This window comes from Lathyrus oleraceus, chromosome 3, assembly GCF_024323335.1.
Source record: "Lathyrus oleraceus cultivar Zhongwan6 chromosome 3, CAAS_Psat_ZW6_1.0, whole genome shotgun sequence".
NCBI lineage: Eukaryota > Viridiplantae > Streptophyta > Magnoliopsida > Fabales > Fabaceae > Lathyrus > Lathyrus oleraceus.
This window is the reverse complement of record NC_066581.1, coordinates 197,655,702-197,682,371: the sequence shown is the minus strand read 5'-3', so window position 1 is coordinate 197,682,371 and position 26,670 is coordinate 197,655,702. Positions and strand designations below refer to the sequence as shown.

At 39.8% G+C, this 26,670-nt stretch overlaps 1 protein-coding gene across 1 annotated transcript in view; it reads right to left on the bottom strand.

Annotated features, from left to right (window-relative positions):
- Positions 1-592: 592 nt before the first annotated feature.
- The window catches only part of LOC127130389 (uncharacterized), a 133,163-nt gene continuing 107,085 nt past the window's right edge, over positions 593-26,670 (bottom strand). Inside the window, exon 2 of the mRNA XM_051059408.1 lies at positions 593-1,357. Coding sequence (XP_050915365.1) covers positions 593-1,357 — 765 coding nt within the window. The remainder of the gene's footprint in view (positions 1,358-26,670) is intronic.

The following is a 26,670-nucleotide window of genomic DNA, read 5'->3' as shown; positions in this document are numbered from 1 at the left end:
GGGAAGGTAATTTCAGAGTCAGATATACTATGACTCCCCCTGAGATAAGATCTCCCCCTGAATCTGATACATTAGAAAGTTTAGAGTTTCTTACCAGAACCTCTTACGTTACTTAGCTTGTTTCTCATATGTTTTACTCAGATATTTCCTGCAAGAACTTAGACTGCACAATATATTTAAATGTTTAGAATGTAAGCAGTGCATTAAGAGGTTTAGATATTAATTTCATCAGAAGGCTGCTCAATTATTTCTCCCCCTTTTTGTCAGACTCAAAAAAACATAACCAAAATAGAGCAAGAAAAGAACTTCATTGGATAAAGGAAACAGATACAAAGAAGGAAAACATAGAAGCTAAAACACTTAGAAGAACAAAATAAAATAAAAACCAAAAAATCTAAGGTTCCTAAAGGTTTGGAGGGGGCGACATCCTCTGAAGCAGCTGAGTCAGGAGATTCTAAATACTCGAGTTGACAGAGTCCTATTGATCCAGCCTGGCTCTTAGAATCTGTTGTTCTTTCTGGAGTTCCTCCAGAGTCTTCAGCACCAGAGGAGCAAGATCAGAGTTAACAGATTCCCCTTGAGTAAGAGCAACTTATTTAGCCTTAACATCTTCTTCTACATCAATGTGTGTTGCTTCTTCAGTGTCAGCCTTGGCTTTGGCTTTGGCTTTGGCTTCAGTAGCAGCAGTAGCCTCAACTGAAGCTTTTGCTTTGGCTTCCTTTCTCTCCTGCTCTTCAGCTTCCAGGCGTGCTTTCTCTTCAGCTTCTCTAGCCAGACGAGCCTCTAGCCTCTCCTCAGCCTCTCTGATATAGTCATTTATGACTTGCTCAGAGAGTCCTTTCAACTTGAAGACCTCAGATGTCATCCATCTGAGAAATCCATTCCAGTGATTCCTCACTTCAGAGGGATTATCACTTAGGCTGGATTGTTCAAACAACGTTCTGAGCTTCGCAATTAACGATTCATAAAATAAAGCAACTAACTCTTCCAGGGTAGGAAAGGTTGGTTCGGGTGCAGATGATGGATGAATGGTTTCTGATAAGGTGAGGGTGGTTTCAGTGTGAGGGTCAGAGGTTTGTGTAATAGGGGGTTCAGATGCAGGTTTAGTGGGAAGTTTAGATTGTGATACTGTTTGAGGTTCAGATTGTGGTTCTGTTGGATGTTCAGATGGGGAAGGCATTGAGGTTTGTGATGCAGATGGGGGTTGGTTAGATAGTGTGATGTCTTGGAGTTGGGCCAATGTTAGAGATGGAGGATAAATGGTTTCTGCCTGGTCAGATTCAGAGGACAAGTCATAGTAAGGTGGTGATGAGGTAGTTGAAGAGGGAGGTGAGATGGGTTCATTCAAAAGTAGGGCCTCAAAAACAAGAAGTGTTGTGATAGTGAGATTAAATAGTTGAAAGGGGGTGAGGAAGGGTTAGAGTTGTGAGGTTCAGAGGGAGTTGAAGTGGATGTTATGGGTTCAGAATTTGTGTAGGTAGAGGATGGTTGAGGTAGAGAGGAAGATAGTTGTTTTAAATTAGAATTTAAAGGAGTTTCAGAGAGAACTGACTTACTTGAAGCAGAGGAGTTTAGAGGCACAAGTGGTCTGGTTTCTGACGTTTCTCCCAACTTTAGAGTCTTCTTCTTCGACTTCGTTTCAGAGGGCTCCCTCATCCTCTTCATGAAGTTTGGAAGATGTTCTGGTAGCAAATCCACCAAGAACTCTAAGACGTCCACTCCTTGAGCTGCCAGATCCTGGAGGTAGTAGGAAATGACCTCAGGAGGATCTATCTTGGAGAACAGATAGAGATCATTTGGAATCTTTCTCTAATCCTTCAGAGCTTACCAAGATATATCCAGAGTTGGTCTGGCTAAGACTCTTTCAATGACCTCCATGCTCTTCAGATTCCTGGCACTCAGAGGTTTGCCAACGTCTATAGTCACATCTTCCATCAGATTGTGGGATATCAGATGGTCCACTAACCCGCTTTCAATCAGAACATCAGAGATGAGCCTTCACACAGCAATATAGTTTCTGGGCTTCATGTGATTCCTTGTGTCTCTGACCGAATCCCTTAGGTACTTGAAGAGTAATGCTTGGAGATTCAACTTCAGCCCCTTGTGAAGGCAATATAAGATGCACTTCTGATCGGTGTTGATGTAGTCAGAAGAGTTTGAAGTGAGATGGTGGTGGATGGTACCCAGAATTATCTTCAACCAGACTCTCAGATTCTGGTGAAGTTCCTTGTTCTTGGAGGATCTGCCTTCAGAGCTTTGTTTGAAGATACTAGAAACAATCTCCTGGGACATATATCTTTCCCTAGGGTTTATGTTGTAAATCCTTATGCCCCCAGTTTTCTCCATGTTCAGAAGCTTGGCAATAAATTTTTCGGTGATGACCATTTTCGCACCCATAACATATGAAACTATGCAGTGGACATCGCAGTCTGCGAATCTCCAGAACTCTTTGACGAGGAAGGTATATATGGGACTATAGAGCCTTTGAAAATAATTTTCCCAGCCTTGTTTCTTCAGTTCCTCAGTGAGATCAATTCCATTCAGCTTCATGTTATCAAAATCCACCAGTGACTCACATGGTACCTCCAGCTTTTCAAAGGGTGTGTCTAGGTTTTTATGGGGTGGATGATCAAGGACGTGGGGTTCCTTGTAAACCATTGTTGAAGTTGTAGCAGTTATAGTATAGGTTTGTTGTTGAGCTTCAGCAATTTTCTCATTTGCTTCCATTTATTGGGAGATGTTGTATACCTGTTGTTGTTGAGAATCCATTTTGAGAAGATGAAGTTGTTGTTGAAGGTTGATGAAGATAGAAGAACGTTGAAGAGCTTGAGAGATGTTGAGTACAAGAGGGTTTGTATAGGTTTGTGAGTCAAAAGTGTGAAAATGAGAGTTGTGAAAAATATATATACACATTAGTAGCATGCAAAATGACAATGTTATTAGAGAATAGTAAGCAACACAATTAATTAAAGCAAAATTTTGAGTTTACACGCTAGAGGAGAAGGGGAAAAGTACGAACAAAACCCAACGTCAGATGCTAGAGAGGCCACATGTTGATGTTTCTGACGTCAAGAATACCAAGAGATTTTTGATTCAGAGGGTTTCTAATTCAGAGTACATCTAACTGGTAGAAGTATCAGAACCAGAACCAGATGCCAACGATAGATATTAAGTTGAAGCCTATTTTGACACTTCAGAGGAGAAGCACAAGTTTGGAATCACTATGGGCAATTTGTTGTAAGACCCCAATTTTGACCCTAAGATCCCCCATGTTATCTCATCATATGCATTGGAATTGGGATCACACCTTGGCATCCTGCCTACCCCTTATTCATTAGGGTTTATATTGGGAGAGGTCACCAAGCACTTTAGATTGTATCATATTTTTTTTTCTTTATTCACTAGCTAAAATACCAAAAATATGTCAATGTATAGTTTGTTGCTTTTGTAGGTAGTGTACATGCTCACCTATGCTCTATCAAGTTCATATCTAGGGTTTGAGACCCTCAATGCAAGGAACTCAATCAAGATTTGGTTTGCATTTGCTCTAGACATCATATATGAATTCCCATGATATTCACATGTTATTTTGATCAAGAAATTACCAAGAGTTTGGAGTTGGTTTGCCTTGGAAATCCTAATTCATCTGGGTAGCTTGTGTGACTTCTTCAATAAGTTTATTCAACAATTGATCAAATATTTCAAGGGATACTTCACATTACAACATCTCATGCATATAGGATCCTCCATGAGTCCCAAAGATCAATAGAATGTCAAGCTAGCAAGTTGGTTCATGGTGGTTGACTAGAGAAAGTCAAATGGACAAAAGTGGGGTTCCCTAGACCCTATCTCCTACAATATTTGTCATATGAAAGTTATTCCAAGAGAAACATTACTCTAAATAACAATCCAAACAACTTTCATGTTGAGGTCTAGAGCTAGTTTGGCTTTTAAATTCATTTTTTATGGTGAGAGATTATAGGTCATTTTGTCTAAACCCTAATTTGGAGGTCAACTTCCCAAGACCATAACTTGCTCAATTTTTATGAGATGAAAACCATTTAAATTGAATGATAAAATTCAAGATTTCTACTTTAACTTTTATGGTTGGAGTAAGTGAAAATGCAACTTGAAAATGCATGTTCCAAGAGGAAACATTATAGGTCATTTTGGGTCAATACCATTGAACAAGTGATTTTCCTCAACTTCTAAAATGCATAACTCATTCATGCCAAATCCAAATGAGGTCAACTTTGTGACCAAATTGAAGAGGTTTTAAATAACTAAAACTTTTATGAAGGAAAGTTTCTTATTTGAAGTCCATAGAATATGTTATTCAAGGTGGAAGAAGTGAACATTTGACTTGGGACTTAAATTTTTTTCAAATATGTTTGATTTCCCAAACTTACACCTCAAAATTCATCATGATCCAAGCTTCAAATGAAAAAGTGTTCAACATGAAAGTTATTCCCCTTGATCTCACCTTTCCAAAACATCCAATATCATCCTATTTGGATTAAAATTGAGGGACTTGCGCATGGGTGTAAGTTAAAGCACCAGTTGGATAATTTCAAGTTCCAATTTTGACACACACTTGCATGAGCTTCTAACATGATTTCAGCATGAAGTACATTGAAATTTGGATCAGATGGCATCATCTCATGGGCCTAATGCACGCCCATGCATCCATGAAAGGGAGAATTTGAAAATTTTCCAAATTTGGGAGTGTGCAAATAACATTCACATTGGCTATAAATCAGACCCTTCATGATCATAAATAGGACCCCTCTTGCCCAAGCTTCGACCCCCTTCTTCCCCAAACACCATTGAAAGGATAATCTTGAAGGTTTTGTTGAGAAACTAAGTTCAATTCTCCTTCTATTTTAGGATTGAAACTCCAAGAGTCCAAGCTTTTTAACCATCCAAATCATCTTCTACAAGCTTCTAGAGTCAAGATAAGCCAAATTGGAAGCAAGATCAAGCTAATCTGAAGCTCCTCGAAGGTGAGATTTTAGAAACTTTTCTTCTTCGATTCTCCCTCATTTCTTATCCATTTTGACTGATTATTGGTTTGATGAAGTCATACCAATGTAGGCAACACGATTGAGTTGCTTTGAGGTCAAACCGAAGCAACTCAGTTCATGATCCTCAAAATTCAAATCCCTGTATCTTTTCATATACTTGGAATTTGACAAAATTGAGGCCAGATTCGAGTTCCTGAGCATTTCTTCTTTAAATCCATGTCTTGCTTTTTGATTTTGGTGATGGTTGATGGTGGACCAGTCCGGTGAGGTCCACCGGAGAAGAAGACCGGAGTTCTGGCTCCGGTGATGTGTTGTCATGCATCTCAACCACAGAATCCCTTTAAAACATTTTAGTCTCATGCGTTGCTTTTGAATACCAAGCCTATGCCGCGTTGACTGCACTGTACCATGGAACACGCACTTTCATCCATCTGATCTGCCACCTCAATTAATGAGGGATATCAAATGGCTTTTTTTTTTTAATTTCTGAATATTTCTTTTAATTTCTTTTTTTTAATTCATATTAATTTCATTATTGATCCAAAAAATATGGGACTTTCACCAAAAATTTTCAAATATTTTCCTCATTCATTTTCTGAACTAAAATTATTTTTGGGATTAATATTGGTATTATTCATGATTTAATTGTTTTTGTGCATATTTTTAATTGTTTAAAAATACTTATGACATTTCAAAAATAATGAAATTTTTTCTCCAAGGTCCTTTGACCTTGTTTGACCTATGATAAATCTTTTTGCCATTTATTTGGTGTTTTGAAGAGGTTTTAGGTTTTTGATAAAGCATAATGCATTTTAATTTGATTTTTAATTGTTTAAATTATGTGAAAATTATGTTGAGTCATTTTTTACTGACTTGTGAAGTTTGACTATGTGTTTGGGCCTTGGTCAAGGTTTATTTGACTTTTGTTGGACTAAAATCATTGGATTTAAGGGATTGATAAAATGTACGTTTCATCTTGTCGCAACCTACCTGAGAAAAAAACAACCGGCGAAAAAGGAAAGACAGAAGAGTTGCCACCGTGCGTTATTTATCCCAAAGGAGGGAAAGGAAACGCTCGAAGTAAACCTAGAAAAAGGAAAGGAAAAGACAAGGTCTCGCAACCAAATCTTTGGTTCGGGAGTCGATTATGCGAAGGGAAGGTATTAGCACCCCTACGCATCCGTAGTACTCTACGGGATCTACTTTTGTTATTCTTGTTTAAAGGGTGTGGGTTTATCTAATGTACTATTTACTAAAAAGGGGTTTAAAGAAAATGACTCGCACGGATGTCGCATCCACTACATACGTATCTCATCTGAATATGAGAATCAGAGTCTTTGTAGCTCGGCTGCCTATGGGTTAGGGGGATATGTGTACTCGGTAAGACATCGCGTCTTATGCCTACGTATCTCATCTGGAATGAGAATCAGAGCAAGCCGTAGTTCGGCTAACTACAGGTTAGGTTTTGGGATGAACGACGTTACTACGCAATCTACCAGATGCTCGACCTTTGGAGACTTACTCGCCTGTAGTAGAAGGAGTAAACGTGTTCTTAGGAGAAGAAAAATCAATGAGTTTGTTTGTGGTTTTGGGGATGCTCATGCAAAAGGGGTAATGAGGATAAGACCTCATAGCTCTTAACCCTGGACAGGGTGAGCTCGTGACAAAAGTGGGGGTTCAGAAAGGTGGAACCCTCTCCACTGACTGACCGGACAAAAGATCTGGGGTTTTTGTTCTGAAGCATCGACACGTAGTGTGATCTTAAAGAACGACGCACTGAATAACGGGGGATTGACTATTGATCCCTTTTATCCGTCAATTGCCTCTTCATGGAGGTCTTTAGGCAAAAAGTAGTAAAATGCGGGAAAGATAAAGGGGGTTAAGAGATCTACCACACGGATAAAGATCTGAAGCAACAACAAATAAAGAGATAAGAAACCCATAGATCTCTCAAGCTAGCACCATCAAAGAAAGCGAGTCAGTACAGGTAATTGGGATAAACCTCCAGGTGGTATCCCACAAATAAAGTGAAACACCAGGAAAGCCATCTCTGCAAGAGTCATATGAGCCATCACAAAACAAAACTCAACAAACAGGTTAGAGAAACAAGATAGGGTAATCAAGAGTTGCCCCCAAATCAAAATGTAACCACATGAATCATGCCATTAAAATTCACAAAAAGCTCACAAAAAGCAACCAAGGGTAGGAGGCCTAAACCTCTTGTCAAACACATGCATCAAAAGGGTATCAAATTCACCCATAATACCTCATACATTCAGAGCATTCAAATTAAAAGCATAAAGTAATGAGAATAAGGCAAACCTGACTGGAGAGATTGAATGAAATTGAATTGCCCGGTTGGGTTTGCAAAGCAATTTGAGGGTTTATATGAGATGGAATTGGTTCTTTGCAGATGAGTTCCCTTCAGTCTCTAGAGGTTGCTCTGAACTCTGTTAGCTCTTCTCTCACTATCTTTTTCCAGCCAGGGTAATAGGAATAGAATGACCTTTTGTTTCACTGAAACTCTGAATTTATAACCTGATTTTTATGGACCTGTGGGCTCAAATGAGAGAGGCCCAAGTCCAAAATTTTTCTGTTATATTTTATTTATTTATTTATTTCGTTTTTTTTTAAAACGCGTGCGCTTCGCCTAGCGAAGGATTTGCTCGCCTAGCGAGCATGACAACTCGGAGACAGATTTTGCTTCTTCAAGATTAGCATTTTGAGTGATGAATATGTAGGAGAATAGCCATCCAAGGCGCAGCGGAATTTAAAATTTTCTCCATTTAGTGATCCTTACGAATGGGCATGATCAGTGATAGAATCGTTACCTCTTGTGGCGATTCAAACCTTTGGTGCAGAACTCTGATAATGATCAAAACCTTTGATACAGATCCACGGGGCGATCACGAACGTTGAACGATGACAACGTCTCTACTCAGTCCACACGAACGGATTCCTTCAATCGCAGTGCTAGCTGTTATGAATGAAGGCTTTGAGTGAGAGAAAGAGGGAAACAAAATTCCAAGTCTCTACTTGAATTTTTGTCTGAGTGGATTGGAGTGACAATGCTTCTACCCAAGGGGTTCTATTTATAGAACCACTTGTGTGGGCTTCAAGCTAAAAAGCCCACTTAAGTGTATTTTGGCCCATATCTTATAATAAGCCCAAAATCACTTAAGTATTTGGTACCTTACCATATTTCGTCTCCCACTTAAGTGCGTCGTACCTTACGGTGTTCCTTAGTTACTTTATCTCTCATCAATCCGTCCTTTGTGTGTGACCCTATAGGTTTTCGCGACGTTGGTAATTATATTAAATCACGCATTTAACATAATAAACAGTGAGCGGTATCTAGCAACACATCACTGCTACCCAAGTCACGAAAATGTCATGTGATCTGACAAAACCTCCTGTGATAATAATTATGTGTATAATTACCCCTTTGCCCTTATGTCTATATTGAACACAAGGTATAGACCGTGTCATCCTTGTCCAGTTCAATATTGGGCCCATAGACATTTATCCTGTTACGCAGGATGGGCAAATTCCATCTAGGACACTCATGTCCCTCAACATGCTTTGTGGAGTACCCATCAACTGTCTTTATGGTTATCCAGTTACGGACAACGTTGGATCAGCAATAAAGCACTCGACTCTACATCTAGGATCCATAATGGTTTCAGGTCGAAGAGTGGTATACACTATTATCACCATGAGAATAACTTATGACACTTTGCATAACTTTCTATATAGTATTCTCATAGCGGGTCAATCCAGTATAAATATTACTCCTAATATTCATACCTATGTTTAAGACTTTATAACTCTTTATCCATGATCCATGAGATGTGATCATCAGTCTACAAACATAATAGTCTTAATGCTTTAATGTTATCCCACTTCACACTAAAGCTCGACTACGGATACTTTAAGAATAGTGTCCTTATGTTTAATGTGTTCTCATGATTAAGTCACACTTAATACATTAAACGGACTATCTATTCCAGGGACTTTATTAATCAACCATAATAAAGAAAATGCCTTTAAATAATTCGATACAAGTACCAAAAGTATTGGCCTCTAGGGCTTACACCAATAGAATAGACCCCATTTGAACCTGTTGGAAGTAGCTCAAGTCTTTCCCTTGTGTTGACTGATCACCCGGATAGAACCCACAAAGAGTCTTGAATGCTGTTCAAGCTTCTTGGATCTGATTCTGATTGACATGATGAAATGCAATATGAAATGTTAAATGACCTAAAAATGAATGCATGAATGAGGAGGGAAAATTTTGGGGTGTTACAGCTGCCCCTATTTAATCATCAGCTAACCCGAGCCGGATAAAAGCCAACAGTTTATCAGACAAACAGGGTGAGCTGTGATTGAATACCAAAGACAGCCCAAAAATTTGCGCTCTGAGAACACCACAAAAATGCTGAAATACACCGCGCTGTTTATTTTTCTTCCGATCCTCTGGCTGAATCTGAATCAGTCTTCTGACTTAACTTGGAGTTTCGATCCTCTGGCTGAATCTATACTCAATTTAGTCCTCTGGTTGGATATTAATTTTGATCCTCGGGCTGGATACGGTTTTAATCTTCTGGCTAGATCTTCTTCGATCTTCTGGCTAGATCTTCTTCGATCTTCTAGTTAGATCTTCTTCGATCTTCTAGCTAGATCTTCTTTGTTTCGATTCTCTGGCCGAATCTATTCTCTTCGATTCTCTGGCTGAATCGACTTTGATCTTCTGGCTAGATCTTCTTCGATCTTCTGGCTAGATCTGGCTTGTTTCGATTCTCTGGCTGAATCTATTCTCTTTGATTCTCTGGCTGAATCTATTTTCGGTCTTCGGGCTAAACCTGACTTCGATCTTCTGGCTAGATCTACTTCGTTTCGATTTACTTTGTTTCGATTCTCTGGCTGAATCTATTCTCTTTGATTCTCTGGCTGAATCTATTTCCGGTCTTCGGGCTAGATCTGACTTCGATCTTCTGGCTAGATCTACTTCGTTTTGTTGATAAATTCCCATCATCAGGATCTCACATATGAGGCATGCGCTGGTTGACCCTCTTTCAAAATCTACACCCAACCTTCATGTTAGATATGCAGCTCCGAGAATACTCTACTTTTGGGCTTCGTACATATTCTTCAGGCTAGAACATGTTGTAACGACTCTTCAATTAGACTTTTGTTTTCTAAATTGCGATCCGCAGGCTGGATCCTCTTGTAGGCTGATTTTCTGTTGAGCTGTCAATCTACTCCTCCAGCTGGCTTGCTGGGGAAATAACGCTTGCAGGCGATTCTCTGGCTGAATCTTCAAATTGAACCTCAGGCTGGCTCATTGGAAAACGATTCTCAGGCTGAATCTTCGAAATGACCCTCATGTTGGATCACACGTACACTTGATCCTCTGGCTGAATCTCATGACTTTGGTTGTAAAGCAATTCTTCGGTCTGCTTTGAAGAACCTGTTTATCAGCTTATGTGTATGCTTAATATGCATGCAAATGCAAATGTTATGCATGGTGTAAAAAGAAATCTGCTTGGGGAAGCAAGCTCCGGTAGGGAACGGATCGCTGTATCAATCCTTGAATGCGCTGTGGGGAACGATCTGTCTGCCGGGACCGGGGAGCCACCGAAAATAAATCGACTTTTTTCTGGAAAGTTGACCTTGATGGGGAAGTATCAATTATGGAAATTTTGTTTGGCGAGGCTCTGTAAGGAGAGTCTGTGGGGAAAGCACTTCCTGGGGAAATGTCATAGGAATCAACCTTTGCTGGGGATATGAACTTGCTAATCGTCCTCAGGCGGAGGATCAAAACAAATCTGTTAAAAATAAATCTGCTGGGGAATGAGGTGAACACTGGGAACACCACCCTCTTGTCTGTTGGGTATGCAACTACTCCGCTGTTGCTGGGGATACAAGGTGCAACTCTACTGGGGGGACATGCTCTGCTGAGGAGAGACTTTGTCAACCGCTTGGGGATGAGGATTCATGACTTGGCATCTAGTTCCTGTGACCTGCAAACACACACGTATGTCCCGGGGGAATTGCTCGGTTTGAATTCACCGTCCGGGATTAAGCACATTCAAAGCAATTTTAAGTGTTTTCCTATGCAAATCATCTGCAAAAGCCACCATTATGTTCAGATGCAATATGTTTAATCAAGAATTCAGACATCTTTTGCAAACAAACTGATAAATGAAAAAATAAAGGGGCTATTTAGCCGAATTATTCGACTTTTATTGGTTGAAAAATTTGTGCCAGGAATAGGCGAGTACATCAGGAAGCTGATCCCTGAAATGAGGCGATCGCTATAAATTGAACAAAAGAAACTATCCTAATGGCAATGTGGATACGGGTTCCCCTGAGTTTCGACTATGCTATGGCTCGTATGACCTCAAGACGCTCTACTCATCTTACTTTCTGAAGTGGATGATTAGTCGATCTTTAACCTTCGGAGATTGCCGGCTTGAATGAAACGGTGATATAACACGGATGAATTTAGATCGCAGTCATTCGTTTATTCCCTCTTTTGCGTGGACCGCCCTTTTGGGTTTTCAATCCACCGGAATACCCTTTTTTTCCTGAGCCGCCCTCTCGGGTTTTCGAATCACCGGGTGTACATTTTTTTTTTATATCCCTAATTTTTGCCCGAACCTCTTTTTTTTTGTTCGTCGTGATGCCCTTTTTTGCCTGGACTCTTTTTCTTTTGTCCAGCGGGTCAACTATGTGAAGTATTTTTTAACTGCGTCTGAGTTGACAGGGGATGGGAAGTCTTCGCCATCCATGGTTGTTAGCATCAAAGCTCCGCCAGAGAAAACCCTTTTAACCACGTATGGACCCTTATAGTTCGGTGTCCATTTGCCCCTGTGATATGTGTTGGGAGGAAGAATTCTTTTGAGTACCAATTCACCAACTTGATACTCCCGACATAGGCGGATATATCAAGTCGGGATACATCAATTCTGGGTACGTAGTTCCCACATAGCACCTTAATCATCGAAGACAAGGTAGCCAAAGCATAAGCAAATTGGTTTTCTTCACGAGGAATGTAATGCAGCTTCACCGTCGTAAAGAAAGTCAACAATCTTCTCGTGTAGTCTCTGTAAGGAACCAAATGAGGCTGATGTGTATACCACTTCCCGTTGGTTTGATTGATGACCAAAGCTGAATCCCCGTATACATCCAGGGTTTTAATCCGTAGGTTGATGGCTTCCTCAAGTCCTAGGATACAAGCTTCGTATTCGGCTTCATTGTTGGTGCAGGGAAAGGTTATTCTGGCACAAAATGGCATATGAACCCCCTCCGGTGTGATCAACACTCCACCAACTCCGCGACCATTGACGTTGACCTCCCCATCAAACATCATAATCCATTTGGATTCAGGGTCAGGCCCCTCCTCCGGGAGTGGTTCCTCGCAATCTTTCGATTTGAGAAACATGATGTCCTCATCAGGAAAGTCGAACCTCATAGGTTGGTAATCATCAACCGATTGCTCTGCAAGATAGTCTGACAAGACACTTCCTTTTATGGCTTTTTGTGAAGTGTATTGGATGTCATACTTTGTCAGTATCATTTGCCACCTAGCAACCTTTCCAGTAAGCGCCGACTTTTCAAAAATATACTTGACTGGACCCACCTTTGATATCAATAGAGTCGTGTGAGTCAACATATACTGTCTTAGTCGGCGAGCAGCCCATGCCCAAGCGCAACAAGTTTTCTCGAGCAGTGAGTATCTTTGTTCACAGTCGGTAAACTTTTTGCTAAGGTAGTATATTACATGCTCTTTTCGACCTGACTCGTCATGCTGACCGAGCACACAATCCATTGACCTTTATAACACAGTTAAGTACATGATCAACGGTCTTCCCTCTACTGGAGGCATTAGAATCGGAGGCTCATGCAAATACTCTTTTATTCTTTCAAAGGCTTTCTGACAATCATCATTCCAACTGACCTCTTGCTCTTTTCTCAGCATTTTGAACAATGGCTCGCATGTGGCTGTAAGATTAAATATGAACCTTGAAATGTAGTTCAATCTGCCCAGGAAGCCACGGACCTCTCTTTCTGTCTTCTTCGGTACCAATGTTGACGGTCTCAATCACCTCTTGATAAGGTGTAATAGCTCGGTCCTCCTGTTTCAACAACCTGGCTAACTCCTCAGGCAATTCACTATCTTGCTCAACCCTTTCTTCGGCTTGATAGATAGGATTGTCGAAGTCATACTTGGCCATAGCAGTGTCGTTAGCAGTGAGATCCGGGTGATCTTCTATGCATGATGGAGGATCATGCTTTACCTTAGAACGAGATTTTTTGTTGGGAAGAAAAACGGGAAAGAGACATTGCCATTTTTATCGTAAAAGTAAAAAATAATTGAAAGAAAGATAGCACAAAATTGTTTGCAAAAGCTATCCTTTATTGATGATGAAAATAATTGCGAAATGTGACTAAATGGATGGCTCTACAGATGAGTCATTACACCTTGGGCAAAGTGTAAGACTTTATTATGCATGTAATAAAAGGAAAACAATAAAAATTACTCTTTCAGTAGAGTAACCCGAACGACTTTTTCGGACGACCAATTGTTGAGCTTTTCTCCCGGGACACACGGGCGAATCAAGCTATCTAAGTCACAATCGCTGTCAGCCTTGTCTTCATCTGCAGCATTGACGATGTGGGGAGAAACCAAACCCCCGTTGGAGAAAGTACCGGCTTCATTCTTCTGAGACTCCGGAGTAAACCCTAATCCAAACTTGTCTTCTTTGATGACTGGCTCCACAAATTTGCCTCAGCCTTGGGCATTACCAGCTTTAACCACTTCAACAGCTTGCTTGTATGAAGAGATAAAAGTCCCGACCTTCTCAGACTTAGGTGAAAAGACAGCTTTGGGCGTGACCTCACTGATGTTTACGGCTTCAAAGCCCTGACACGGCATCTCATGCATCTCGCCATCCATCTCTACATACTTAAATGTAGACAGGTGGCTAACAAAAATATCCTCTTCATCACAGACAGTGACGACCTGACCTTCTAGTTCATATTTGAGCTTCTGGTGGAGAGTAGAAGTAACAGCACCGGCGGCATGAATCCAGGGCCGACCTAGTAGACAACTATAGGCAGGCTGGATATCCATCACACAAAGGGCCGACCTAGCAGATAGCTTCAGGATGATGCCATCGCAATCCAACTTCATTAAGGCTTTCTTTGGAAGAACATTCAGAGAAGAGCCTGTATCAACCAAAACATGGGAAAGCACCGCCCCTTTGCATTCCATTGTGATATGCAAAGCTTTGTTGTGACTCCTGCCCTCCGATGTCAGGTCGTAGTCGGTGAAACCTAGCCCATGGCTAGCGTTTACATTTGAAACTACCGACTCCAGCTGGTTAACAGTTATCTCTGGTGGAACATAGGCCATATTCAGTACTTTCAACAAGGCTGCTCTGTGCGCCTCAGAGCACATCAATAGTGAGAGAATGGAGATCTTTGAGGGTGTCTGATTTAGCTGGTCGACTACCTTGTAGTCACTTTTCTTGATAATCCTCATAAACTCATCCACTTCCTTCTCGAACGCGGTCTTAGGAGGAGCTTCCTCAGTAGTAACCTCTTCGGTGGCTATCTGTTTTCCTTTAGCCTTGGCAGTTGCCTCAGCTTCATTATTCGTGCGCAATGTTGATGGTGCAAATAGGCGTCCACTGCGAGTGAAGCCACCAACCCCTCCAACATTGTCTACAACGGAGCTACCAATGTCAATGTCTTCATCGTTAACTTTCCGCCCCTGGAAGTAGATATCAGCCCCATAGTGCCACGGGATAGCACTGTCTTTCTCATACGGAATAGGTCCTGGTACCGTGATGGTGACTGGACTAACCAAAGCCCGTTGAGGGCTGTCAGAGTAAATTGTAATTGGTGCTGGAATTTCGACGTTCACCGTTGCTGGTTCTGTACTTTCTGGGAAATATATTGTTATCGGAGCGGGTCTCTCGGGAACATATATTTCTTCAGGAGTGAAATAAATCGTCACTGTCGACACATCATTCTTCTCTGGACGGGTCTGACCAAACTGAAGACAACCTTCATCTATCAGTTGCTGAATACCTCTTCTCAAACTGTCACATTTGTTATCGGCAGCTTGACAATTTCTGCACTCTTCCCCACAGCCCGGGAAAATCCGTCCTTTCAAGAGTTGGTCTTTAACCACTGATAGCGAAGTCTTCACTTTAGTCACATCAAAAACCAAAGTCAAAGCTTCCCCACTATCAACAACATTAATCCTCTACCCGCCGTGAGCTGGCATCGGGTTTTGGATAACATTAGGCACTGGAGAAAAATTCATAGCCTGGGCATCTCTCAAATCTTGTACCTTTAGCTGGAGAGCCTTGCAATTATCTGTAGTATGGCCAGGTGCGTTGGAGTGAAAAGCACATCTGGCGTTGACATCATAACCTCTAGGAAAATTATTGGGATCGATTGGTGGGGCCAGAGTCCTTAACGTAACCAGATTCAGGTCAATCAGCCTGGGAAGTAATACAGAATAAGGCATGGGGATTGGCTCAATGACCCGGTCCGTCTGCCTTGGACGTTGTTGATAGTGTCTCTGCTGACCCGGATTACCTCCTTGTTGTTGATTGTTGTACCTGGGTTGCTGTTGCGGATGATATTGCGGTTGCTGTTGAGGAGCAGATGTAGGAATAATGACTGCGGCCACTTGATCTTGATAATAATTAGGGCGTCCTCTGCCCCTGCCTCTGTCGGCATACACAACGCTTGTCTCGCCTTCTTTTCTTCGTTGACCGTTACCAACAAACGGTTTCTTGGAAGCACTATTGTCCTGAATTCGGCCCATCTTCAACAGACTCTCGATTCTTTCTCCAGCAATTACTATCTCTGCAAAGCTGATTGACGGGCAAGCAGCCAACCTCTCAATATAATTGCCTTGAAGAGTGTTCATGAACATGTCCGCCATCTCCCTTTCAGACATAGGGGGTTGGACGGACGCAACAATTTGTCTCCAACGCTGAGCATATTCTCTAAAGGTCTCCTTGGCATTCTGAGACATTCCTTGCAACAAGGTCCGATTTGGAGCCATGTCCAAGTTGTATTGATATTGCTTGACAAAAGCCTCTGCCAAGTCTTTCCAGCTCTTGATGGTAGTATGGGACAAATGAGAATACCTTTCACGAGAAGCTCCAATTAGACTGTCTTCAAAGTAGTACATCCACAGCTTTTCATCTTCCGTGTGGGCTCCCAACCTTCCCAAATAAGATTGGAGATGAGTGCGTGGGCAAGAAGCCCCGTTGTATTTCTCAAAAGTAGGGGGTTTGAACTTGTGAGGGATCCTTACTCCCTGAACCAGACCAAGATTTGTGACATCAAAACCTAAGGAATTTTGAGACTCCAAAGATTTGAGCTTCTCAGCAAGCTCATCCATACGGTGAGTGGTCTCATGGGCTTCTTCGTGCAAAGAGAATTGATCATACTGATAATCCTCAGTAACGGGGCGCCCGTTAATCCGAATTCCTTGATTCACATTGTACCTTCCGCCAATGCCATTTCCAACATTCCCCGTGTTGCCAACATTACCCGGGTTTCCATCAGCATTTGCGTTACCCGCGTTACCAGTGTTCACAGGGTTATCACCGTTCCCAGGGTTACCAGGGTTTCCTTCAGCATTTGGTATCTCTACCTCTGGATCGGGCCTCGGTTGCTCAACCAATTCCCTCAGCTTTTCCTGGCCTTCTACCATACCAGTCATCAATGTCATGAACCGATCCATCCTTTCACGCATATCAGCCAGCTCTTTCTGTACCTGGTCCATGGCTAGTTGCGGACGATTTTCCTTGGTCGGGTACCTGTGGACTCGCTTGGGACCAATAATGCCTGAGACAGGGAACAAACATTAGACACTGTGGTGACACCTACAAAACAAACAAGGGTTAGTATGCATGGTATGCGATGCGCTGCTTATTCAATTTTAAGGCACCCCCCTTAAAAAGGGAATACCCCGCAAATGAATAAGCATGAGATGTTGGATGCAAATATGCAGATGATGTTATGCAATGCAAAGGCATGTCAATCAGGATTGCTGGATCCGCTTGAACATCTGTCAGGTTGCACTGTCTGAAGAGAAACCCCACTGAAGAATATAATACAAGATCAAAGCTCTACTCCAGAAAACCGGGTTGGTCGAAGGTTAAGGTTTCCTGAATTTAGCCCGCCCCTCACTAGTAGGTTCTAAGAACAGAAGTTCGTCAACTTCAGGCCTTCAGTCGAGAATAATACGTTTACCACTGAAGGTTTGGAATTATTACGGGATAAAAAGACCTCCGCTGACTCCCCTCGATAGGACATCCTAAAGCAAGTTCCCAGTCTTGGGGTCCTTGGATTGATCGGCGAGAATGCGCCCACCAGAGCTAACATAAACGCGTCTCGGAGGAGAGGCCTCGACTGAGTTCTCGAGAAATGGTCACCAGAGTCGACGATTTCTAAAGGAACATCATGTCGTTATGGAACACCCATAGGACAAAATATATACAAAAGAAACCTCGTCTGGGTGTGGCTCTTCATGAACGACTTAACGTAGCAACACGCCACGCAAGCCTCATGACTGTCCACTCTAAACCCTGTGTGTACACTCAAGCCTGGGTAATGGGATTGTCTCTCATAGAACATCCCTTCCCAACAAACAAACCAACAAAGCCAACAGATACGACAATGATATGTACACAATGCAATAAAGCAGATAAATAACTGTACAAAAGAAATAAACACCCAACAAACAAACAACCTACAAAAGCTAGGAGGGACTCTCTTAGGGAAACACTCTCCCCAGCAGAGTCGTCAGCTGTCGCAACCTACCTGCGAAAAAAACAACCGGCGAAAAAGGAAAGACAGAAGAGTCGCCACCGTGCGTTATTTATCCCAAAGGAGGGAAAGGCAACGCTCGAAGTAAACCTGGAAAAAGGAAAGGAAAAGATAAGGTCTCGCAACCAAATCTTGGGTTCGGGAGTCGATTATGCGAAGGGAAGGTATTAGCACCCCTACGCATCCGTAGTACTCTACGGGATCCACTTTTGTTATTCTTGTTTAAAGGGTGTGGGTTTATCTAATGTACTATTTACTAAAAAGGGGTTTAAAGAAAATGAATCGCACGGATGTCGCATCCACTGCATACGTATCTCATCTGAATATGAGAATCAGAGTCTTCGTAGCTCGGCTTCCTATGGGTTAGGGGGATATGTATGCTCGGTAAGACATCGCGTCTTATGCCTACGTATCTCATTTGGAATGAGAATTAGAGCAAGCCGTAGTTCGGCTAACTACGGGTTAGGTTTTGGGATGAACGATGTTACTACGCAATCTACCGGATGCTCGACCTTTGGAGACTTACTCGCCTGTAGTAGAAGGAGTAAACGTGCTCTTAGGAGAAGAAAAATCAATGAGTTTGTTTGTGGTTTTGGGGATGCTCATGCAAAAGGGGTAATGAGGATAAGACCTCATAGTTCTTAACCCTGGACAGGGTGAGCTCGTGACAAAAGTGGGGGTTCAGAAAGGTGGAACCCTCTCCACTGACTGACCGGACAAAAGATCTGGGGTTTTTGTTCTGAAGCATCGACACGTAGTGTGATCTTAAAGAACGACGCACTAAATAACGGGGTATTGACTATTGATCCCTTTTATCCATCAATTGCCTCTTCATGGAGGTCTTTAGGCAAAAAGTAGTAAAATGCGGGAAAGATAAAGGGGGTTAAGAGATCTACCACACGGATAAAGATCCGAAGCAACAGCAAATAAAGAGATAAGAAACCCAGAGATCTCTCAAGCTAGCACCATCAAAGAAAGCGAGTCAGTACAGGTAATCAGGATAAACCTCCAGGTGGTATCCCACAAATAAAATGGAACACCAGGCAATTCATCTCTACAAGAGTCATATGAGCCCTCACAAAATAAAACTCAACAAATAGGTTAGAGAAACAAGATAGGGTAATCAAGAGTTACCCCCAAATCAAAATGTAACCACATGAATCATGCCATTAAAATTCACAAAAAGCAACCAAGGGTAGGAGGCCTAAACCTCTTGTCAAACACATGAATCAAAAGGGTATCAAATTCACCCATAATACATCATACATTCAGAGCATTCAAATTAAAAGCATAAAGTAATGGGAATAAGGCAAACCTAACTGGAGAGATCGAATGAGATTGAATTGCCCGGTTGGGTTTGCAAAGCAATCTGAGGGTTTATATGAGATGGAATTGGTTCTTTGCAGATGAGTCCCCTTCAGTCTCTGGAGGTTGCTCTGAACTCTGTTAGCTCTTCTCTCACTATCTTTTTCCAGCCAGGGTAATAGGAATAGAATGACCTTTTGTTTCACTGAAACTCTGAATTTATAACCTGATTTTTGTGGACCTGTGGGCTCAAATGAGAGAGGCCCAAGTCCAAAGTTTTTCTGTTATATTTTATTTATTTTTATTTTTTGTTATTTTTTATTATTTTTTTAAAACGCGTGCGCTTCGCCTAGCGAAGGATTTGCTCGCCTAGCGAGCATGACAGCTCGTGGACGTATTTTGCTTCTTCAAGATTAGCGCTTTGAGTGATGAATAGACCCCATTTGAACCTGTTGGAAGTAGCTCAAGTCTTTCCCTTGTGTTGACTGATCACCCGGATAGAACCCACAAAGTGTCTTGAATGCTGTTCAAGCTTCTTGGATCTGATTCTGATTGACATGATGAAATGCAATATGAAATGTTAAATGACCTAAAAATGAATGCATGAATGAGGAGGGCAAATTTTGGGGTGTTAGACATCTCCCAAAATGAATGAATGATTTTAATTTGATAAAATTCCTCCCATGACCAATTTGTATTTGTCTTATCTCCCCTCCCTCTTCATCTTCAATCCCATTCTATCCCATCCCTTTCATTGACCAATGACATCTCAATATCCTAAGGCTAATTGGTTCATCAATAACTTCATGTTAGATGAACCAATACAAGTATGGATGAGATTAGGTCTACCCTTGGATCATTTTGTTTTGTGTGTGGTATGTTTTAGGAGTATGGTCCATTATACCATATCTCTAACATGCATTAACACCAAAATTTCTATTGCCCGGCCTCAGATAGTTGTGACTTCTACATAAGTCCAATTACGATTGCTTAATATTACATTAAATTTTGACCCAAAGGCATAACATTCTAGTAAGTGGGATTGTAAGTCTCCCGCCTTTCATGGTATTGTGTGGAAACTTGGTCTTTTTTCCTTCCTTTGGAAGATGTCTTGGTTCAAGGATCCATGCTTGTGAATATAGGGTTGAGTGTTCTCCAAAGAATGACTGAAACAATTGAAAAGCAAAACTCCACTAATCTCTAATCAACTAACATTTGACTAACCTTTTAATTACAAGTCATTTACTTTATGTCATTTAAATTCAAGTCATTTATCATTTGTCATTTTACATATCATTTAACTTTTTTATATTAATGCCATTTTCACTTTGCTCACTTGAGCCATATATTATGATTGTACATATTTTCCTGTGTATTTTATTTGTGTTTGTGGTCTTAGGACCTTAAAATACTTAATAAACAACAAAAACCACTAAAAAATGTTTGTGTGGGCTGTTGGATTTGATCTGAGCTTTGGACTTAGAATTAGGCAACATTCCCTATGCAAAAGGACTTGACCAATGCCAACATTTTTGAAACCAATTTCTTGTGATTTGAATTTTTCATCTGATGCAAGTATTGAGATCCACTTGAGTTCATCTTCTACATGGCCTTGATGCAAATGATACTTTGAACCTGTGTCTAATGCCTTATTCTGAGCCATTCAATGAGTATGTCATCTGATACATGGAAAGATTATGAAGAAAACTATGAAGTTGCTAGCTTGGATGTGGGTATCTTTATTTGATGTGTTACTCTTCATCTTGCTTGTTTGTTGGTATTTTCTTAGTTCTAAAGTCCAAAGGAAAAGTTGGTTTCTATATGAAATTATTGTCTATTGGATTGCATCTCATTGGTCAGATATTTTCAACCCTTAACTTTTAGATTTTTGCTTAGGATTAGTCTCTTCATATCCTCCCACTTCTTAAATTTCAAATCTCTCCCTCTTTTCAAAAACCTTTTTTGCTTGTGATTTCAAACTTATACTCTTTATTGCAAATTATAAACCTTGGCCTTATGCCATTGCATTTTTACACTCTTTCTTAATCAAACTTGTAAATGAACTTAACCATATTTACTTAAATTTTCAAAAGATAAAAATAACTAACACTAATTCAAAATCTTTTAGGCCTTTTGTGCCTCTTTTAAACTTAAATTTTTGTTAAAAGAAATTCACTCACTTTGAAATTGATACCACAAACTACGAGGTTTTGATCCCTCATTTTTATGTTGGTACGTAGGCACAAGTCTGAAGGTCTTGTCAAACACGAAAATATATTTAATGAATTCTTTTCTCATCCCTAAACTCTATTTATTGCAAACATATTTTATACCAAAACACATATACACATAAAAAAGGGCTCCCTAGGAGTACCTAGGACATTTTGGGTGCTAACACCTTCCCTCTGTGTAACCAACCCCCTTACTTGTAATCTCTGGCATTTTATTAGTTTTGATTTGAAAACTTCTTATCTTGGGGTTTTGTTCGTACTTTTCCATTTTCCTTTGGAAACAATAAAAGCGCGGTGACGACTCTGGTTTTATTGACGTTAAGTTTATCCATAGCTCAATGGTCATGAATTTACCGCTACATCTGCCATGTTTAAATGTTTCAGAATGAAAGAGAATCTATCTTCAGTTAGGGGTTTTGTGAAGATATCAACACATTGGTGGTCTGTATCAATGAACTTTAAAGTTATTACCCCTTTCTGAACCTAGTCTCTGATAAAATGATGTTTAATTCCTATTTGCTTTGCTCTAGAGTGCATGATAAGATTCTTACTTAAACATATGGTAGCAGTATTGTTACAAAAGATAGGAATGTTACTCTCATATATCTGAAGGTCGTCTAGTTGATTTTTCATCCAGAGCATCTGAGTGGTGCATAATGAAGGTGAAATGTATTATGCTTCTGCAGTTGAGAGTGCAATGGTTGATTGTCTTTTACTAGCCCATGAGATGAGGTTTCCTCCCAGAAACTGATAGTTTCCATATGTACTTTTGTGTTCCAATCTGTCTCCAACGTAATCCGCATCACAATACCCAGAAAACCTATACTCTAATGTTTTCTTATACATCAGGCCAAGGTTATGTGTTCCTTTCAGATATCTTAGGATTCTCTTAACAGCAGTTAGGTGAGATTCCCTTGGATCTAACTGGAATTTGGCACAGAGATAAATGTTGAATAATATATCTGAACGATTAGAAGCCAGATATAGAAGAGAACCTATTATACCACGATAGAGTTTCTACCAAACCTTTTGACTTACCTCTTCTTTCTCCAAAATGCAGGCGGGGTGCATAGGAGTCTTTGCTGGTTTTCTTTCTGACATTTCAAACTTCTTCAGGGTGTCTTTTATGTATTTTCTTTGATAAACATAAGTAGCATCTGATGTTTGATTGATTTGTATTCCCAGAAAGAACTTTAGTTCTTGCATCATATTCATTTCGAATTCAGCCTGCATTAGCTCAGAAAATTCTTGACAGACAAAGGGGTTAGCAGAACCAAAAATTATGTCATCAACATATATTTGAAAGATCATGAGATCGTTTCTGATGTTTTTATAGAAGAGTGTAGAATCAAACTTGCCTCTGATAAAATCATTTTCCAGAAGGAAAACACTTAGTCTCTCATACCAAACTCAGGGAGCTTGTTTTAGACCATAAAGAGATTTTTTCAGTTTAAAAATGTATTCTGGACATTTTGAGTTTTCAAAGCCAGTAGGATGATGAACATACACATGTAAGACCCCAATTTTGACCCTAAGATCCCTCATGCAATCTCATCATATGCATTAGCATTGGGATCATACCTTGCCATCCTCCTTACCCCTCTTTCATTGGGTTTGTTTTGGGAAAGATCACCAAGCACCATGTGATTGTATCATACTTGTATATTATCATTTCACTAACCAAAACACCAAAAATATGCCTTTGTATTTGTCTAACTCTTTTGTAGGAAGGGCATGATCTCCATTGATCTATCAAGTTCACATCTAGGGTTTGAGACTCTCATAGCTAAGAGCACAACCAAGGAATGATCCACAATGGCTCTAACCATCATATATGAGTCCCAATTATCTTTGCATGTTATTTTTATCAAGATTTCTTGAAGAGTTTGGAGTTGGTTTGCCTTGGAAACCCTAGTTTGTCTGGGTATCTTGAGTAACTTCTTCAATAAGCTTCCTCATCAATTGATCAAATTTATAAAGGGGAACTTCAAAATTCATCATCTTATGCATATATGATCTACCATGATCCTAAAAAGTCAAGAGAATTACAAGTTAGCAAGTTGGTTGATGGTGGTTGGCCAGATGAATTCATCTGGTCAAAACCGGGTCCCCCTAGACCCTATCTTCTACACTTTTTACCATATAAAAATGATTCCAAGATCAACTTTACTCTAAATGAGATTCCAAACAACTTTAATGTTTAAGTCTAGAGCTAATTTTTCTTGGAAAGTCATATTCTATGTTGAAACATTGTAGGTCATTTTGTCTAAACCCTAATTTGAAAGTCAACTTCCCAAGGCCATAACTTGCTCAATTTTTATGAGATGAAAGATTTCCAAGTTGAACAATCAAATTAAATATGTCTAATTAAACTTTTATGTTTGGAGTGATAGCTAAATCAACTTTTATGAGCATGTGATATGAGGATGCATTATAGGTCATTTTAGACCAATACCATTGAACAAGTGATTTTCCTCAACTTAAAAAATGCATAACTCTCTCATTCTAAATCCAAATGATGTCAAATTGGTGACCATTTTTAAGTCCTTTTAAAGAGATACAACTTTGATGAAGACACTTTTCTAATTTGGAGCTCACATTAAAAGTTTAGTAAGGTGGAACCTCGAGGTATATGGCTTGACACTTAGAAACTTTTTCAACATGTTGAAATTTCCAAACTTCCACCTCAAAATTCACCTTGATCCAAGTTCCAAATTTAAAAGTGTTCAACATAAGAGTTGTTCCTCTTGATCTAAGATTTCCAATGAGTCCTATTTCATTCATTTTGGACAAGGTTTGCTAGGGTTGTACATGGTTTTAACAAGCCTACATCAAGTGGAAAAATCAAAAGTGCAAATGACCATTTCACATTGCCTTGCCATTCAAAATTCATTTCAATCTCATTTCAGATGCATTTGGACCTAATTGGATTGCTTCATGGGCCTGCACACGCCCATGCAAGTATGTGCATGACATTTCCAAATTTGGAAGAAACATGAAGTGTGCAAATAACATTCCCAATTGCTATAAATACAAGTCCTCTGAGCTCATTTAAAAGGATCCTTGCGCGCCATCTTCACCCCCTATCTTCAAACCCTCACAATTCAAAGGAAAACTTGAGAATTTTCATTTTGAAAATTGAGTTTGAATCTAACTGTTTGGAGATTCAAAAACTCCAGGATCCAAAGCTTTATTCCATTTCCAAACCACTTCTGCAAGCTCCCTGAGGGTGATCAAGCAAGGATTGAAGCAAGCAAGATCAAGTTCTGCACAACATTGAAGGTATTTTCCAGAAATTTTCTTCTCTTCAATTTTCACTCAATTCTCATCCTTTCTATGGATCTTTGGTTGTCTGAAGTCCTACCAATGTAGGCAAGAAGATTGAGTTGCTTTGAGGTCAAATAGAAGCAACTCAGTTGACACACCTCAAAATTCAACTCCTCATATATTTCTATATATGTGGAGTTAGTTAAAATTGAGGTCAAATTCGTGCTCTACGCCATTTTTTCTTTCAGATCATGTCCTCTTTTTTCATTTATGTGATGGTGATGACTTAACCAGTCCGGTGAGGCTCGCCTGAGAAGGTGACCAGAGGTTTAACGCCGGTGATGTGCTGGATAGGTTCAGAGCCATTGATCTTGTTCAAAATGTTTTAATCTCACGCGTTGCTTGTAATTACCACTTGTGTTACACGTTAACTAGTGACTACGATGGAAAGCGCGTTGATGGCTACTTGATCTGCCACCTCAATTAATGAGGGAGATCAAGTGTTCGACGTTTTTTCTGAATATTTGAATTTCATTTTATTTGTTTTATTTTCATTAATTCATATTAATTTTAATATTGATCCAAAAAATATGAGAGTTTCACCAAAAACTTTTAAATAAAATCCTCTTTCATATTCTAAACTAAAATTATTTTTTGGATAATTATTAATATTGTTCATGATTTAATTAATTTTATGAATATTTTTAATTATTTAAAAATACTTTTAAGTCTCTAAAAATTCTGAAATTTTTTCTCCAGGGTCCTTTGACCTTATTTGACCTATGATAAATCTCATGGCTATTTCTTTGGTGTTTTGATGAGGTTTTAGGAATTTGACAAACCATATTTAATTTAATGCATTATTTTTAGTATTTTTAAATTGAATAAATGCCAAATAATTGTATTGAGCTATTTTGATTGATTGTATGAGTTTGACTTGTGTTGTTGGGCCTTAGTCAAGGTTGATTTGACTTTACTAGATTAAGATCATTGAATTTAGGTGATTGATGGAATGTACATTCCCCTTCTTTATACATTCATGTCATTGTCCTATGATATCTCAATGTCCAAAGGCTAGTTGATTGAAAATCAACAAGAGTATGGATGCGATTTGGCCTCCTGTTTAGCATATTCTTTTTGTGTGTGGTATGTTTCATGAGCATAGTCCATTATACTATGTCTCTAATATGCATTAACACCAAAATTCTATTGCCCGACCTCAAATAGTTGTGACTTCTACAAAAGTCCAATTACGATTGCTTAACATAACGCTAAATTTTTGACACAAAAGGCATATCATTCTAGTTAGTGAGATTGTAAGTCCCCCCTCTTTCATGGTATTGTGTGGAAACTTGGCCTTTTTTCCTTCCTTTGGAAGATGTATTGGTTCAAGGATCCATGCTTGTGATAAGTGGGTTGACTGTTCTCCAAAGAATGACTTAAAATAAAAAAGCAAAAGCAATACTAACTTCTAACTCATTAACAACTAACATTTACTTTCAAGTTATTTACTTTAATGCACTTTATTTTAAAGCCCTATTCATTTCTCATTATTCATACCATTCTAATTGTTTATGTTAAAGTCAATTTCACTTTGTCCATTTGGACCATATTTTGTGATGTATTTTGCTTGTGTATATTATGTGTGTTTGTGTGGTCTTTGGCCATTAATGTACATAATAAGAACAAAAACCCTAAAAAACATCTTGTGTGGACTGTTGGTTTGATCTGAGACAATTGGACTTAGAATTTAGGCAACACTCCCTATGCAAAGGACTTGGCCAATGCCAACTTTCATGTAAAAGTGATTGTAATCTGAAACTTCATCTGATACATCCTTGAAAGATCCATTTGAGCTCATCTACAACATGATCATTATGAAGTTGTTACTTTGAACCTATGACTTATGGCATTATGGAACTCATCTGCTACATGGGAAAATTTGAAGAAGATCATGGAATGGATAATCTTGGATG